General features: G+C 35.7%; 4 protein-coding genes across 5 annotated transcripts; 1 reads left to right on the forward strand and 3 right to left on the reverse strand.

The window, feature by feature from the left end:
* Nucleotides 1–225: 225 nt before the first annotated feature.
* On the forward strand, nucleotides 226–4014 carry LOC106450957 (vacuolar-sorting receptor 1). The gene is made up of 11 exons (XM_013892792.3): nucleotides 226–807; nucleotides 1324–2016; nucleotides 2100–2258; nucleotides 2334–2417; nucleotides 2517–2593; nucleotides 2694–2775; nucleotides 2927–3009; nucleotides 3103–3169; nucleotides 3284–3412; nucleotides 3496–3602; nucleotides 3693–4014. The coding sequence occupies exons 1-11, from the start codon at nucleotides 519–521 to the stop codon at nucleotides 3783–3785; spliced, it is 1863 nt and encodes a 620-aa protein (XP_013748246.2). The 5' UTR covers nucleotides 226–518; the 3' UTR covers nucleotides 3786–4014.
* A 144-nt stretch (nucleotides 4015–4158) lies between these two features.
* LOC106450960 (protein FATTY ACID EXPORT 3, chloroplastic-like) lies at nucleotides 4159–6624 on the reverse strand. Of its 2 annotated transcripts, none has more exons than XM_048780519.1 (6): nucleotides 6241–6624; nucleotides 5359–5755; nucleotides 5122–5289; nucleotides 4817–4866; nucleotides 4681–4718; nucleotides 4159–4454 (listed from the first exon to the last, which is right to left on the reverse strand). In XM_048780519.1, the coding sequence occupies exons 1-6, from the start codon at nucleotides 6475–6477 to the stop codon at nucleotides 4334–4336; spliced, it is 1011 nt and encodes a 336-aa protein (XP_048636476.1). In that variant the 5' UTR covers nucleotides 6478–6624; the 3' UTR covers nucleotides 4159–4333. The 2 variants fall into 2 exon arrangements, with proteins under 2 accessions (XP_048636476.1, XP_048636475.1); XM_048780518.1 differs by having other exon boundaries at nucleotides 6205–6615.
* A 2503-nt stretch (nucleotides 6625–9127) lies between these two features.
* LOC106454649 (non-specific lipid-transfer protein A) lies at nucleotides 9128–9936 on the reverse strand. Its single transcript, XM_013896759.3, has 2 exons — nucleotides 9490–9936; nucleotides 9128–9325 (listed from the first exon to the last, which is right to left on the reverse strand). Exons 1-2 carry the CDS (start codon nucleotides 9834–9836, stop codon nucleotides 9316–9318), a joined length of 357 nt encoding a protein of 118 aa, XP_013752213.1. The 5' UTR covers nucleotides 9837–9936; the 3' UTR covers nucleotides 9128–9315.
* Nucleotides 9937–12410: 2474 nt separating this feature from the next.
* On the reverse strand, nucleotides 12411–13355 carry LOC106450956 (non-specific lipid-transfer protein D). Its single transcript, XM_013892791.2, has 2 exons — nucleotides 12892–13355; nucleotides 12411–12623 (listed from the first exon to the last, which is right to left on the reverse strand). Exons 1-2 carry the CDS (start codon nucleotides 13236–13238, stop codon nucleotides 12614–12616), a joined length of 357 nt encoding a protein of 118 aa, XP_013748245.1. The 5' UTR covers nucleotides 13239–13355; the 3' UTR covers nucleotides 12411–12613.
* Between the last annotated feature and the right edge of the window lie 2596 nt (nucleotides 13356–15951).

The following is a 15951-nucleotide window of genomic DNA, read 5'->3' on the forward strand; positions in this document are numbered from 1 at the left end:
AAGAAAGAGAGTTGAACTTTGAAATGGACGACACGTGAGCGGTGAAGGCAAAGGACCCAGACGTCGACGTACTCGTGCTAAGCCGTCACCGACGTGAAACACGTGCGTGCCATGCATTATGAAAACACAATATGCTTTTTTCTCAGTAAAGTTATCTAACAAAACAATAATCTCTTCTTCTTTCAAAATGAACAAATGATTAGTCATTAAAATACTATATATGTTATAGAATGTAACTTCTTCTGTTCTTGTATGTAGCGTAGATAAGGAGGTATGGAAAAAAGTTGTTAAAATAACACGTGATTATAGTTAAAACTTTTTCATAACCATCAATCACTGTGTTCAGTTATAAACCTAGAATACATAGACATTTTTCTTGATTCTCTGCCAAAACCTCAAGCTTCCTTTTTGATCTCATTGTATCATCAACGATATAACCGAATCATCCTTTACAACGACAGAGGCTAGCAGAAGAAGCATTGAATCTCCAATAGTACTTGATTAGAAGTACCGTGAAGATGAAGTTTGGAGTATTGTCATTCTCTTTTGTTCTGATCCTGGAATTAACCTTTGGTACATTCTTGGTGGAGAAGAACAACTTAAAAGTGACTTCACCTGACAGCATCAAAGGTGTTTATGAATGCGCCATTGGGAATTTTGGAATTCCAAAATACGGGGGAACACTTGTCGGAACCGTCGTGTATCCCATGTCTAACCACAAGGGATGTAAGAGCTTCAGCGAGTTCGGTGTCTCCTTCAAATCTTCACCTGGAAGCTTACCCACTTTCCTTCTTATTGATCGAGGAGGTTCGACTTCTTTCTTTTCTATCTCACTTTCCTTCTTGTTACCTGATCAGACAACGATAGTTTTGTTAAAGTGCGTTTTAAATGACTTTGCTAGTGAGCTAAGGTATAAAATGTCCGTTTAGCACTTTGTTAAGTGTGGTTAAATGTCTGTTTTATAACTCTTTTTGGACTTAAAAATGTCAGAAAATCTTTGTTTTTGTACAAACGCTAGTCAAGCACAGGAAAGTAAGAACACTTACTATTTGTATATTGATTATGTTAATAAATAATTTACAACTTCTTAAACTCGTATTTATACAACCTAAAACCCCAATTTTCATTTTCTATTTAGAAAAACTTTTTTATCTACTAAATGCACCTTTTCTAATACAAAAAAAAAATATTTAACCTAACAGCTACAAGTTTTATTCATTTTATATCGTTCTAAGATCTTAGTATCTTGCTTGTATGTCCATGCCATTGTGTGGCTTGAAGAGTGTTTTAGTCTCTTAACCTGAGTTGGTTCTCTACGAACAGATTGTTACTTCGCCTTGAAAGCATGGAACGCTCAACAAGCCGGAGCAGCAGCCATTCTAGTGTCCGATAACAAACTCGAGCCACTAATCACAATGGACACACCAGAGGAAGACACTGCTAACGCAGACTATCTAGAAAAAATCAACATCCCTTCAGCACTAATCAGCAAATCGTTAGGAGACAGCATAAAGTCAGCTATATCCGATGGCAACATGGTCAACATGAAACTAGACTGGACCGAGTCAGTTCCACACCCGGACGAGCGTGTGGAATACGAGCTTTGGACCGACAGCAACGACGAGTGCGGCAAAAAATGCGACACGCAGATTGAGTTTCTAAGAAACTTTAAAGGAGCGGCTCAGATTCTTGAGAAAGGAGGGTACACTCAGTTCACACCGCATTTCATCACTTGGTATTGTCCCAAGGCGTTTATGCTGAGTAGACAGTGTAAGTCTCAGTGTATCAACCATGGAAGGTACTGTGCTCCGGATCCTGAGCAGGATTTTACAAGAGGGTACGATGGAAAAGATGTTGTTGTTCAGAATTTGCGCCACGCTTGTGTGTTTAGAGTGGTTAATGAGACTGGTAAGGCGTGGAAGTGGTGGGACTATGCTACTGATTTTTCTGTTAGATGTCCCATGAAGTATAACAAGTATACAAGTGAATGTGCTGATGAAGTTATCAAGTCACTTGGTGAGTGTAATGACTTCATTAGCTTATGAGATTCTTTTCCCCTTTAGCTAATTTCTACTCTTTTTTTTGTGTTGTGGTTTTAGGGATTGATCTTGAGAAGGTGTACTTGTGTATGGGAGATACTGAGGGAGATGTGGAGAATCCAGTTCTTAAAGCAGAACAAGAGTCACAGGTAGGCAAAGGCTCCCGTGGAGATGTTACTATTCTCCCAACACTTGTGGTGAACAACAGGCAATACAGAGGTACTACTCAAGAGCCATACTAAAACATGTTTACTTATTTGATTGCTTTTGATGTAATTTTTTTTGTGGTTCTAGGTAAGTTGGAGAAAGGAGCAGTGCTGAAAGCTATATGTGCAGGGTTTCAAGAGTCAACGGAACCAGCTATATGTTTAACTGAAGGTTACATTTCTCTGAAAGATTACTCTAGAACTTAGTTATTTGCATTTCAATAACTTGGAGGAGACGTTTCCTTTAATATATTTTTTTTGTTTATTACAGATCAAAACACCAATGAGTGCTTAGAAAACAATGGTGGATGCTGGCAAGATAGAGCTGCTAACATTACTGCATGCCTTGTATCCACTTGAGCTTGATTTTTCCAACAATTTTTTTCTTTAATTTTGTTGTTGCTGGTCAGTCTGATTTGCTCTTCTTTGTTCTGAATTGGTATATTAGGATACTTTCAGGGGAAGACTGTGTGAGTGTCCTACTGTTCAGGGTGTCAAATTTGTTGGTGATGGTTACACTCACTGCAAAGGTAAATTAGTTTGACATTTTTAGCATTGCTGCTATATTTGTAACTTTTGAATAGTCTTCCTCAGTTACATGTGTGTAGTATGGGATTCAGAAGAATAGTATTGTGTGCTGCTGTGGTTCTTTTATTTTATATAGTCTGTACTTGTGGACAGCTTCTGGAGCTTTGCGCTGTGGAATCAACAATGGAGGATGCTGGAGAGAAACCAGAGGTGGCTACACATACTCTGCTTGCACTGTAAGTAAATTGCCATTTGCCAACTTCTAATATCTTAACAATCATTTTCTCAAGTATTTAATAAACTCTTTTTGAAAATGGGTTTTTTATTAGGATGATCATTCAAGTGTTTGCAAATGCCCGCCTGGTTTCAAGGGAGATGGTGTAAAGAGCTGTGAAGGTATATGCATGTATATATGTACTAGTCTTTCATGTGCAACCAACTTAGTAAAAGACATAACATCATGTTGGTCTGGAAAGTGATCTTTTTCGGTTGTTCTGTTTGTATTGGCAGATGTTGATGAGTGCAAAGAGAAACTGGCTTGCCAGTGCCCTGAGTGTAAATGCAAAAACACATGGGGAAGTTATGAATGCACCTGCAGGAAGGGTTTGTTTTACTTGCGTGAGCTTGATACTTGCATTGGTAACCATTCTTCAAAATGCGACCTCGAAATGTTACCATTTAGAAACTCTGCACTCTAGCCTGAACTGTGTTTTATGATACAGGAGCATTTGGAGCGGTGAAGCTAGGCTGGAGCTTTGTGTTGATACTCTTACTAGCGTTAACTGCTGCGACTCTTTCAGGATATGCTATCTACAAATACAGAATCAGGGTAATGTTCACTTCACATAGAGACTTGTAAGTCTTTGATATCTCTATTCTATAACCAAAAGAAACATGTATTGTTGTTACATATGTGCAGCATTACATGGACTCGGAGATTCGGTCGATCATGGCGCAGTACATGCCTTTGGACAGCCAGCCCAACAATACTGAAACTCATATGGACTTTTGAGTCCATCAATCTGTATGAGGAGTTGAAAGATGACTCTTCTTTTTTAGTTCTACCAACCTTTTGTTTGATCTATATTAGTATAATGCAACTTAGACCACACAATAAGCCTATTACCGGCTCCTCTTTTTAGTTTGAATCTGTTTTTTTTTTCCTCCAAGAACCTGTTCTTATGTCCCTATGACACAAACTATCAAACTGTATGATCAGTTAATAGATTGATCTTCTAGTCCTGCAACCTTTCATCTCTGATGTAACTTCACAACCATACTAGTAGAGTGACCATTAGTCACTTTACATGGAGCTGTAACATTTTGTAAGTCATAAGAATCTCAGTTCAATTCTTATGCTTTCTTTTGTTGATGGCATCTCTAGATGAGCCTAACCGTATTATTGTTTGTTGATATGTGGCAAAAGGACACCACCAAATCCAAATACAGTACACAAGTTTAGAAGATGATTGATCACAAAAGTTGTACACAACTTAAAGAGACAGAAGAGAATTCTAAGATTTCATGTAACAGAGTATGATAGCTCATGTTACCATTTCTCTATCCTTCTCTTCTTACAAAGCCTTCGCTTGCTTCATCTTCTTCTCCACCTTGTTCTTTGTTTAGGCCCTTTTCTTTGTTGCTCATCAACTTGTAACCGTAAAACGCCAACACACCACCACTGCAACAACAATAATCCAACAAATTTAAATGTAAATCATAATAAACTTGTATATGCAAGCAAAATGTGTTTTCTTTTTCCTATGGAACATGAATCTAAGAACTTTGGTGGATGGAAAAATTTAAAGATATCTCTTTGGGGTTTAGTTTAGGCTCTTCTTGCAATCATCTCTGGTGTTGCTTTACTGAAATTGCAATGTAAAAGAATAACCATTTTGAGTGTGTACCTTGTAAGGGTGGTCAAAAAGCCCATGAAAGTAGATCTCTGTAGAAAGAAAGAAAAAACAGGAGAGTGTATTATGTTTCATTCAAATCAACTGTTCAAACAAATAAACTGAATCATCTGAAATGTAATCACGTTACCTGAAACAGCACCAACTTCAACTCTCTCAAAAATATGATTGCCACTATCGCTGTTCAACACAAGAACATGTAAACAAACGAGTGTCAACAAGTTTGCTTTACATCAAAAAATGTCGGAGAAATCACATTGGTGAAATGATAATCTGTTGACTTATATATCAATATATATAACTGAATAAGTCCCAGTATCTCTTGGAATAAGCCTTTATGGTTAGCTACTTGGCATGTCAGAGTGGTTATCAAAGCTTTTACGCAATCAAAAGCAAATATTTAAAAAAGTCTACAAAGATGAAAACTATACTAACCCATCTGTCCTTTTAAGAACTTAGCAGATGACTCTCCAATCCTCTGAGCCTTTAGACTAGCCATGCTCAGCGCAAAAAGAGCTCCACCAAGAATGACACCAAACCTGATAGCAGGAATGCTTCCAGATATCATAAAGGAAAGAAACCCACCCACAAACAAAAGCAAACCTGTACAGAAAGACATTCTTTTAGTCACACCATAAACGTTTAACACCAAGATATTTATAACATCTTTACCATAAGGTATCCCAACATGAAAATCTTGAGTTCTCGACACATCCCTCAGATCCTCACTGGAAGAGAAAGCTTCAACGATCTCCTTCACATCAGAAGGAGACTCCTCCGCTGCTTTCAAAATATACTCCCTACCTTCCTCCCCAACCTCTTTAGCCTTCGTCCCCAACTCCTCTTTAGCCTTCTCCGCTTGAATCCTAAGCTGCTCAGAGGTATCTTTCAAGATAGTCATCGCCTTTTGGGAGTTCACATTGTACGCCTCGGAGGACACGCTCTGAATCTTCGAAACCTGCTCTTTGACAGACGCAAGGGTTTGCTTCCACGCTTCCTGAGATGTACTATCATTGTCATCACCGTCTACTACACTCTTCTCCTTCTCCACCTCAACACCTGATGGTTCCTGTTCATAAAAAAAAAGACAATACTGTCACTTGATAGCCAATTAGAGTCGAGCATAGGAGGATATTACATAAAGTCTTGGTTTTTGAAGAAAAGGGCAAAACTTTCAGAAACTCATAAGTAAACAAAAACAAGTATTTGAGCAGACCCAGTACTCATAAAAGACAATATCTAAAACCCCCAAAGTGCACCTCACTTGAATGTACATAAAGTATTGATTTTTGAGGAAAAGGACAAAACTTTCATAGATTTTGACGAACTCAGACCAAAATCTAATTCCTAAAACAGAGCAATTACAAGTATTTGAGCAGACCCAGTACTAGTACTCAATCCCCCAAAGTGCACCTCACTTGAATGTACATAAAGTATTGATTTTTCAGGAAAAGGACAAAACTTTCATAGATTTTGACGAACTCAGACAAAACCCTAATTCAGAAACAGAGCAATTACAAGTTTTTGAGCAGAGTCAGGACTACTAGTACTCACAGATTCCTCGTGGGAAGCGGCGAAGGCGACGAAGGAGCGGTTAAGCTTGGTATCTGAGGTAAACCGGAGACGTAGACCGGTACAGGAAACGAGAGATGGAGCGGTGAGATGGTGGCGTGGGGTGGGAAGGTGTTGGAAACGGAGAGAGCGAAGCGTGGAGGGGGGACGAGAGTGAGGTCTGTGGAGGAAGGTTGAGATAGGGCTTCTGATGGACATCAGCTCCATTGGGATACTCATCTCTTGATGGAAATGAATACTCTCAGTCTCAGAGGAGAGAAGAGAACAGAGAGAGAGAGAGAGAGAGAGAGAGAGAGAGGTTTTGGTTTAGGGATTTTCAGGCTTGTCTTCAACTATGAAGCAAAGTATTTTCGCTAAGGACTAAACGCAAAGAAAAGGATGTTTTGGAACGACGTCGGATCATGTGGAAATATAAACGTGAGTGGGCTTTTACAGTAAGAAAATATCTCGGATGGGTTTTTGTCGTCGTTTTGATAAATCTAAGCAAGACCCTCTAAGTCATCTAGAGTCTTCCTCGCTTTTAACAAAACAGTAGTAGACCCTCTTATTCATTTAGAGACAACACTGAACATCTATTCTTCCAAGGTTTATGACTTTTTTTTTTTTCCTCCAAAAGTAGATATCATTTCTAAATAAAACCCAGAAGGGTGAGAGTTAATGATGGAGAAAAGATATTTAGAATAAATATCTTATTTATTTAGTGTTTTATTTAGAGTTTATTTATTATTAAGATATTTATCTCTAATGTTTTAGGGTTTCTATGTTTTCTTATATATAGCCGTTTAGGCTTAAGTTTGTATTCAGATTATTGATATTGATATTTTATAAAAGAGAGGTTTGAAACCCTTTATTTCCTTGTTTCGGCTAGAACTCGAGAGTTCTCAACGAATTTAAGAAGACATTGATCTTAGGCATTCTTAGACTAAATAAGATCTTTGTGATTATCCTAGTTTTCCGGGTATTCCAAGAATCAACGGATCTCTAGTCCTATCTTTTAAAGCTTCCGCTACATCAGTTAACAACAAAGCTTATTAAATAGACAAGAAGATCAGAAAGACTTTAAATAAATTTGTAACTTATGTGAAGCAAAACTTAATTAAGCCATCTCAAGCTTGGAATCTGTCAAAACCATGTAGAAAGATATGACTCCACAGGGTTTCGTAGTGGTGAAATGCTGGCAATAGGTTTATGACTTATGTATCAACATATTATGTTAGTTACCAACTGTAATGCAAGTTAATGAATCTTTTCATTCTGATGAAACTAAACTAAACTAAGCGCGCAAAGTATATAATAGAAGGTTAACAAAAAAAAAAAGAATATCATTTTATGAATAACGTAAACATATATCAATTCTGAAATTGATATAACGTTGTATGCAAACATATAGTAATACGCCTTACCAAGCCTTTTGTTTAGTTCGATATAGTCCTTTTATCTCTCGGAGTTGCTTCTTCTTATTTTTCTGGTATTGTATTAGGTTTTATTTTCAGTACTCCGCTACTTGTTTATTTTATAATTTCTGTCAAAAAGAAATTGGTATAAAATTTAACATTTACATCCAAAAAAAATACGTCATACCAATTAATAGGATTGCCATAATATAAGAAGAAAAAAGACAAGAAATTAAAATGCTCTTGAAGAAACAGCAATTAGACACATCTTATGTAAAACTATTAAGTGTTGGACAAAAAAAAATGTAAAACTATTAAGTCTCACCCAGAAACTTGAGAATTTATGTAACGTGAGTTTCTCCCTTAATTCAACAAATAATATTTGGAGATTCTCGTGTTGTTTGAACGGGATCTCTTTTGTAAGCATAATAATAAATATTTGTATTTTGATCTGTACGTGTAGACACGAGAAGATGTCGGTTTGTCTGTCCTACCCTCCCACAAAATTGAATGGCACGACACATTGGTAGGATGGAGTCACTGTCCGTTTCCTAAACTTCGTCTCCCATGCTACGTACTATTTTATAGTCTTACTTTTATAAACCTGTGCATTTTACTTGTACGGTTCACTAAATCTTATTGCTGTAAATTTTAAGTTATTACAGTGTGTCACAGAAACGATAATTAAACGTACAACATCATATTTTTCGGAAAAAAAAAAGAATTAAATTGAATGTTGTAGAGCGCCTCTGATCCTTATGTTAAACAAGCAGTTTTAGCTTAGCTAGAGAGTTACTTATTCAACTTTGTTTTCACGTTGTTCTGCTTCTGACTTGATCAGTCGATCAAACACCAGATTGATACTTTTACGCTTCTCGGTCAGTTGGGCCGATCAAATCTGCCTTATTTACCATTGCTTCGTACGTTGCTTCCTCCTTGGTGCAGTTGTGCTCCTAATTAGTGTTCCACATGCAAATTAACCAAAATAATCTAAGACTGAGAAAGCAATCCATCATTTTCTCATTATAAACCTCATAAACTTAAAGAATGTCCCATGTCCCATTGTTTTTTTTTTTTTTTTTTTTTTTTTTGATAACTCTGGTATCTGGGCAGCCACATTCCCAACTATCCCCCGAAAGGGGTCCAGCGCCCCAACGGAAGGGATGTTAAATCCGTTGTGGCCAAGACTCGAACCCGGGTGGCGGGCAGTACAGCTGTATCTCTTTTACCACCAAACTACGAGCGCTTGGTTATGTCCCATTGTTTTAGTTTATGTTATATTAAGGCTTCCAATGGAGGTAGTATGAGACGAGCAGAATGAATTTGGATACTTAATGGTAAAGTATCTCACCCCGCACCAATGCACCATCCGTTACTTCTTCACAACCTTAAAGCAAACTAATGAATTAATATATATTTTTTCCATATCGATGTAACCAAACTTAGTACGTAAGAATATAATAAAAGAACGTAAATTAAAAATCTTGAAATTCATATTACGTTTGTTTGAGAACACAATACAAACGACCAGTTAATAGGGTCGGCATAATAAAAAGAAAAGACAGGAAAATAGAAAACATCCATTCGAACATCTTATTAAATATATATTCTCATCCATTTCATAGCATGGGAATTATCCACTCAAGCTTCATCCGAACGCTGCTTATTTCACGCTGCAACCACATCCAATCAAACATAACACCGTTAATATGATTATATGACAACCTCAAACATGGTTAGACCGAGTAGCTTTGAATCCTAATTTTTGTATCCATATAAAATTATTAACATATATATGAAACCGAGCGAGTGTGAGAGATTCATCATTCATACGTACCCGTTGCAGTTGATGCTAGTGCTAATGGGGAAAGGAACATTGACTCCACATGCCTTAGGAAGTCCAGCTGCCCGGCCAGCGTTGAGACCAGAGCCTAAGGCGCTCGCAGCAGTTTTAAGGCAACGACAAGCTTGCTGACGGTCGGGAGTTGTACGGGCAATACTGTTAAGCTTACTAACACCGGTGCAGCACGCTCTGGGAAGGGGTCCACCTTGGGTCAAGTAGCCAATGCATGCCGCCACGTTGGTGTTAACGGTGCCACAGCTCAAAGCCGCCTTTGATGTGATGGGACCTGCCACAATCATGCAGGCCAAGACCAAGCATGCCAATTTCACTAGACCGGCCATTTGTTTTTTCTCTTAGCGTTTTTGCGGATTTGCAAAAGTAGATGTGTGTAATTGTGATACTGAGTGAGGAAACGAGCCGAGGGAGTGACTGTTTATATAGAGAATGAAGTATATGTTATGAATGTGGATGTGATTACAAGAAAGGACTACTTAGTTGGCTGTTGGTTACAATTAATGTAGAGTACCTAATTATGTTGGGTACCTCTCATATATATGTATATTTTCTGATATAATTATCTCATCTGTTTTTTTGTTTGACATTTTATTTCAGTTTTATTTCTGAAAACCAAAATACATTTTATTAACGTACGTACGCCGTTCTTTCACTTCCACCGTAAGACTTTTGTAACTATCCATCTGGAAAAAAATACTAGTATTTTTATGTAGAAAAATATTTGAATAGAAGATTTATATATTACAACATCTGTTCAAGAATGATTGATTACTTTAGACCGGAGTTTTTTTATAACCGATCCCAAAAGCTTTATAGGTCCGAGAACTAATCACTACGAGACCCATAAAAATTTGGAGTTTTTTGCTATCAAAAATGTTCATGGTGGCCAAAGGTGTCTACTCTAGATTGGAGTTAGTATCTGCTTATAAAAAATGATGTAGCAGATCCAACAAAATACGCACCAAAAACATATTAATAAAATGAGATAAACCACGAAAAATTGCCCAAAAATTAAACTAAATATATAGTTATCTCCTTTTCCAACGTATGTGTGTTGGACGTAGCCATAAAAGTTACTTACAAAGATCATGGATTCATGTACATACTTTCATATAAAAAGTTTGAATCAATTTATCATGTAATATTATTTGATGGATTGCACTTGAAATATATTTTGGTGGGGGCAACTTCAAGTAGTATTATAAATCAACAGACTCCACGACCCAGTGCCGTCCTAATTTTAAAAAAACCACAAGCTAACTGAGAGAAAAAAACTAAAATTGGCATAATTAGAGAATAAAACTTCGGCTACTGAATTTAATGATAAACTAGATTTTGACTTGTGGATCCTTACGGGTTTTTACTTTATATTTTATATAAATAAATATATATATATATATATATATCTTTGTTGTAAGTAGACAATGTTAACATTATTATTTTGTATTAAATGTTATTTTGTTTTTCTTATAAGTATAACATATTGAAAAATATGTTGTAAAAAAATATATAATATAATATTCCATATATTACTTTTTCAAAAATATGTTGCTATTTTTATTTCAATATTATATTCATAAATGTGTCATCATATTATTAATCATATTTTATACGTACTATCATATAAATAATTATATAATTAATAATATTTTATATGTACCAACATATAACTAATTATATATATTATATTTTTAAAACTTAATGTGAAATATAAAAACCATAATTTAAGTTGGTGTTTGAAATTGAGTTTTATGTTGTGTTTTTCTTATATATATAAAACATTTTTCTAATAATGGTTACTGAAAAATATTTTAGTAAAAATCAAATTTTGAATATATGTATATTTTTAATCAATTTTTGATATAAATCAATTTTAAATTAATATTTTCATTTGAAATATGTATATGAAGGGTAAATTTGTTTTATGATTATTTTAGACAGAAGCTTTTTTTTGCTAATTAGATTGAGTAATTTTCGTATATTTTAAAGTTGACTGAGATATATAATTTCTCAAATATAATGAATTTCCAATTTTTCTTAATAGCATAAGCCATTCTTATTTTTTTCTTTAATAAGATAGATATCTATGTTTCTAAATAATATTATATTTTTTTTATTACTATTCATGTTTCAAATATTTCCTAAACGTACTTTTACTTTAAATAAGATTGATGATTTACACTACTAGACTAAAAAAACTTTTGAAGAAAAGCTGGCTGGATTTAGTTTATGTGTTTTAGAGCTGGAAGCCCATGATTTCTCAGCTTTACCTCGAGGTCGGGCCTGACGACTTCTAGCCCCTTGTGCATATACTGAAAGTTTAATTGCAATTTTTATTTCTAAAAATTTGATTCACTCTTCTATAACAGAAAAGGCAATCAAAGTTGTGTCTAGACTTTTGGGAACCGTATGCAAGTATAAATACTTCTGACATTTTCTTTAATAAGAAAATATCACAAGTAAATTATAAAACTAAATTAAGTGAAAAGATAAATAACCTATCAATGATGAAAACATAGCCAAAATTTAAATAACAATATTATTTCTTAATGTTCATTCTATTTAATTGTCCAAATCATCATCTCATAAGTGATCAGTGTAAAGGCCAAATCGAATTAATAAATAGACCTCGAATATTTGTCACGGTTTTCCAAGGGTTGTCACGGTTCCTTGAAACAGTCCACCATTTTCTCGATTATCATAAGTCTAAACAAATAATTGAACAGTACCAACTACCAAGCGTGGGGAATGTCTTGTTACTTCATTTTCTGTAAAATTAAAATGCTCCGTTACTTCCCAACTGTATTGCAAATTAAATATAATTTCCTTTTTGTTTATGTTTGATAATTTTTGTTCATAATTATGGAACTAAACTAACCTTCGGTAAGAATATAGTAGAATAAAACGTAAATCTTAGATCTGAAATTCATATAACGTTGATTGTGAACATAGTACAGACGACCAAAGTAATAGGAACGTCACAACATAAAAGACAGGAAACTGAAAAACTCTAAAAACAACAACCATGGAACATCTTATTTTAGTATTCGCTCATCCAATACATAATACTTGAACGTCTGCATTAGCTTCATCCGACCGCCGCTCATTTCACACTGTAACCACATACAAATAAACATAACACCGTTATAATAAAATACTCAAATCCCCATTATAATTTTTTTTAGTATATACTTGTTGCACCGGTATTATCCATCGGGATATGGTTAAACAGAACTTCAAATCGTTAATACAGTCTTTACTAAAACACTAAACTGTTAATATAAAAACTTAAGTTTTCATTTAACAAAAATAATCTTCATATTATCTACTTCTTGTTTAAAAAAACCACAGAGAGAGAAAGAGACAGATTAACATATATACCTGTTGCAGTTGGTGGTTTTGCTGATCTTGTAAGGAATGTTGACTCCACATGCCTTAGGAAGTCCAGCTGCACGGGCAGCGTTGAGAGTAGGGAAGGCGTTAGCGGCTCCTACAAGGCAACGGCAAGCTTGCTGACGGTCTGGGGTTGTACGGGCCAGGTTGTTTAGACTAGTAACGCCGCTGCAGCACGCTCTGGGAAGGGCCGGCGCACCCTGGGCCAGGTAGCCAATGCACGGTGCCACGTAGCCGCTAACGGTGCCACAGCTCAGAGCCGCGTTCGATGTGATTGGACCGGCCACGATCATGCAGGCCAAGACCAAGCATGCCAACTTCATTAGACCAGCCATATTTCTCTCTTAGATTTTTTTTGTTTGCAAAATGAGATGTGTGTGGAATGATGAGTGATGAAGAGAGCTGGGGAAGTGAGTGTTTATATAGACAAAGAGAGTTTATGTTATGAATGTGAATGCGATTTAGAGGAAAGGAGTAGTTGGTTGGTTGTTGGTTTCATTTAATGTAGAGGTTTCCTAGCTAATTATGTAGGACCTCATGCACGTCTGCTTCGTTTGACATCTTAATTATTTTTATCTGAAATTTCTACAACCTACGTTCTTGTTTTTGCTATTGCATCATGTCTTAGGACTTTTAATTTTAATAGATGCAGTACTGAAAAAACAAAACGGGAAATGCAGATATGGATGTGGAAATAGTTATTGTATATACAGCTATCATTAATTATCTATTTTAATCTCAACATCATGTTCAATCTCTTTTATATAATTAGAGTCATGCATGACGTACGTTGATTACCGGCAGTGCTCTCTCTCAGTTCAGTCTAAGACTACAAGATGTACGTGTTTGAGTACAAAAAAAATGTTTCACTCTCAATTTACAAAACAAGAAAGAACACATACGAGTTTCAAACTCTCATATTTATCATTGTCTTTCTCAAACAAACTCCAACTAAGTTGTAGGAACTGCCGATGTTATACTTTGAGAGCTATGGATTTAAAAGCAATTCGTAAATGATCAAATAAGTTGCTTAAAAATATGTCAAACACATACTTTAATAGCTTACTGTATATTTTCTGTGCGATTATAGTGTTACGATCTAAAAATTGAGGACGAATAAAGAGTTATCAAAGGCTGTTTTTAACGAGCGAAAATCCAAATCCGATGTTTATAATCATTAACATAACATGAATTAGAGGTTTTTGTTTTTATGATATGTCAAGATATATGATTAACTTAGTAAAAAAAGATATATGATTAACACAACGTGTGTCCAATACTCCAATATATGATAAATCTGGTTTTAATAAATAATAAATATCATTTTTATTGTGTTTCTTCTATCCATAAAACTTTCTCCGTAAGGATAACATACAAAGAGAAGATGTAGGTTTGTCCTGCCATCCCATACCATAGAATGTATGTGGATGGTTCGTCATTATGTGAAAAAACTGACTGATACACATAGCAAAATTGAATGCAACACATGGGTAGGATGGAGTCACTGTCGGTTGATTTGCTTTTCAAGGCCATGGTCACTGTGATCTCCCCTCTCCCCCAATAATACTATTTTCTAGTCTTAATCTGGCAAAACTAGGTGATTTACTTGTACAATTCACTAGACTTTTATCAGGTAGATTTTTCTATTAGAAAGATTTTATTAATATATAGTATGTCTTCTTTTTTTTTGTCACAGAAAATATATAGTATGTCTTTAGTTAATAAGACATGATTCGAACAACTCTATTAATTGACGATTACCTACTTTTTGTACTTCCTTGGACTCCCGACGGATCTTTTAAAATCCCAGAAATCTCAACACTTCCACTTTGGGTCACTTTGAAAAACATACCCGATTGCTGCTACTCTAGATTAGGAATTAGCCATGTGGCTTCAGGATTTGGAGAACCTATTCTAACGCACAAACCTCGCTTGGATCCTACAAGTATGGGAGAAGCAAAGGTGCTAGTTGAAATGGAACTAGATAAGGATTTTCCAAAACTTATTACCCTTGATGATAAGCAGGGAAGTATATTTCTGGTTAATGTTGATTACACATGGATTCCATCTATGTGTGAAAGATGTGGAAACTTGGGTCATAAAGCGAAGAGATATCTTCTAACTTCTAAACCTCTACACGATACAAACCTGATGTCAACCAAAGATGGCAGCAATGACGTGATTCCTATTGTGGACATTGATCCCATATTAAAGCAAAGAGAGAAGGATCCCTCAACCGAAGCTTTCTCTCAAAAGAATCCGTTGGCTAATGGCACATGCTTGACCTCTACTCCAACTTCTGAAGCGCCTTTGTCTCAGGTAACTCATGTTGTCTCTAGCACTGAAATAAATCCACACTTGCCATCATGTTCAGAGATTGTTCCCCCACCGCTTATTTTTTCTACTGATATCTCTATGGAATGCCAAGACACATCACCCGCAAGGTGCATAACTCACTCTCTTACTTCACAGCCTCAACAAGAGAATACCACAGCTTTGACAAATCTGTCCAACAGTTTATTCCCATTAGTAGATTCTGAATCTGCTCCCACTTCAACAAACTTTATGGAGTCTTCTCCATCAAACATTATCAACAATATTGTCCAAAAACCTTTAGTTGTTGATCCTTTGACTACAACACCACAAGCTGGTGCATTTGAGAGTCCTTCTTGCTCACTGTGTTAGGAGTTGTGGATGAAGCTGAAATGGAGCAAATAAGTTCTTTCAGCTTGACAAGAAGTGAGAGAGAGACCAAACCTCCTATCAAATACCGAGATTTAGAATGGAAGACTGTGCATGGGAGAGGTAAACATGGCCACCGTGGTCGTGGTTCTTCTCGTTAGTTATTGACTTATTTCTTTTACAGTTTTTTTTTTTGGCTTTGCTAGTTCCGGCCTAGGTATTTTCTTAGGTATGAGCTTGTTCGTATCATGAATTGTGTTTTATGTAAGCTTTTTCCCACTATAAGACTATGTTTGTTTTAAACGTTTGTTTTAATTTAAATTGAAAGCCTTTTAAAAAAAAAAAAAAAAACTTGTAGCATTCTTA

Source organism: Brassica napus, chromosome A5 (genome assembly GCF_020379485.1).
Source record: "Brassica napus cultivar Da-Ae chromosome A5, Da-Ae, whole genome shotgun sequence".
Classification (NCBI taxonomy): domain Eukaryota; kingdom Viridiplantae; phylum Streptophyta; class Magnoliopsida; order Brassicales; family Brassicaceae; genus Brassica; species Brassica napus.

Bases quoted from the DNA above. Each gene is read 5' to 3' on its own strand.
- LOC106450960 (XM_048780518.1), bottom strand. From the start codon at position 6,477: ATGAGTATCCCAATGGAGCTGATGTCCATCAGAAGCCCTATCTCAACC. The intron at 5,756-6,204 runs GTAATTGCTCTG...TTTTATGAACAG, and splicing joins CTGACTCTGCTCAAAAACTT to GAACCATCAGGTGTTGAGGT. The intron at 4,455-4,680 runs GTACACACTCAA...TTGTTGTTGCAG, and splicing joins TTTTTGACCACCCTTACAAG to TGGTGGTGTGTTGGCGTTTT.
- LOC106450957 (XM_013892792.3), top strand. From the start codon at position 519: ATGAAGTTTGGAGTATTGTCATTCTCTTTTGTTCTGATCCTGGAATTA. The intron at 2,594-2,693 runs GTATCCACTTGA...TTGGTATATTAG, and splicing joins CTAACATTACTGCATGCCTT to GATACTTTCAGGGGAAGACT. The intron at 3,010-3,102 runs GTAAGTAAATTG...GTTTTTTATTAG, and splicing joins ACACATACTCTGCTTGCACT to GATGATCATTCAAGTGTTTG.
- LOC106454649 (XM_013896759.3), bottom strand. From the start codon at position 9,836: ATGGCCGGTCTAGTGAAATTGGCATGCTTGGTCTTGGCCTGCATGATT.
- LOC106450956 (XM_013892791.2), bottom strand. From the start codon at position 13,238: ATGGCTGGTCTAATGAAGTTGGCATGCTTGGTCTTGGCCTGCATGATC.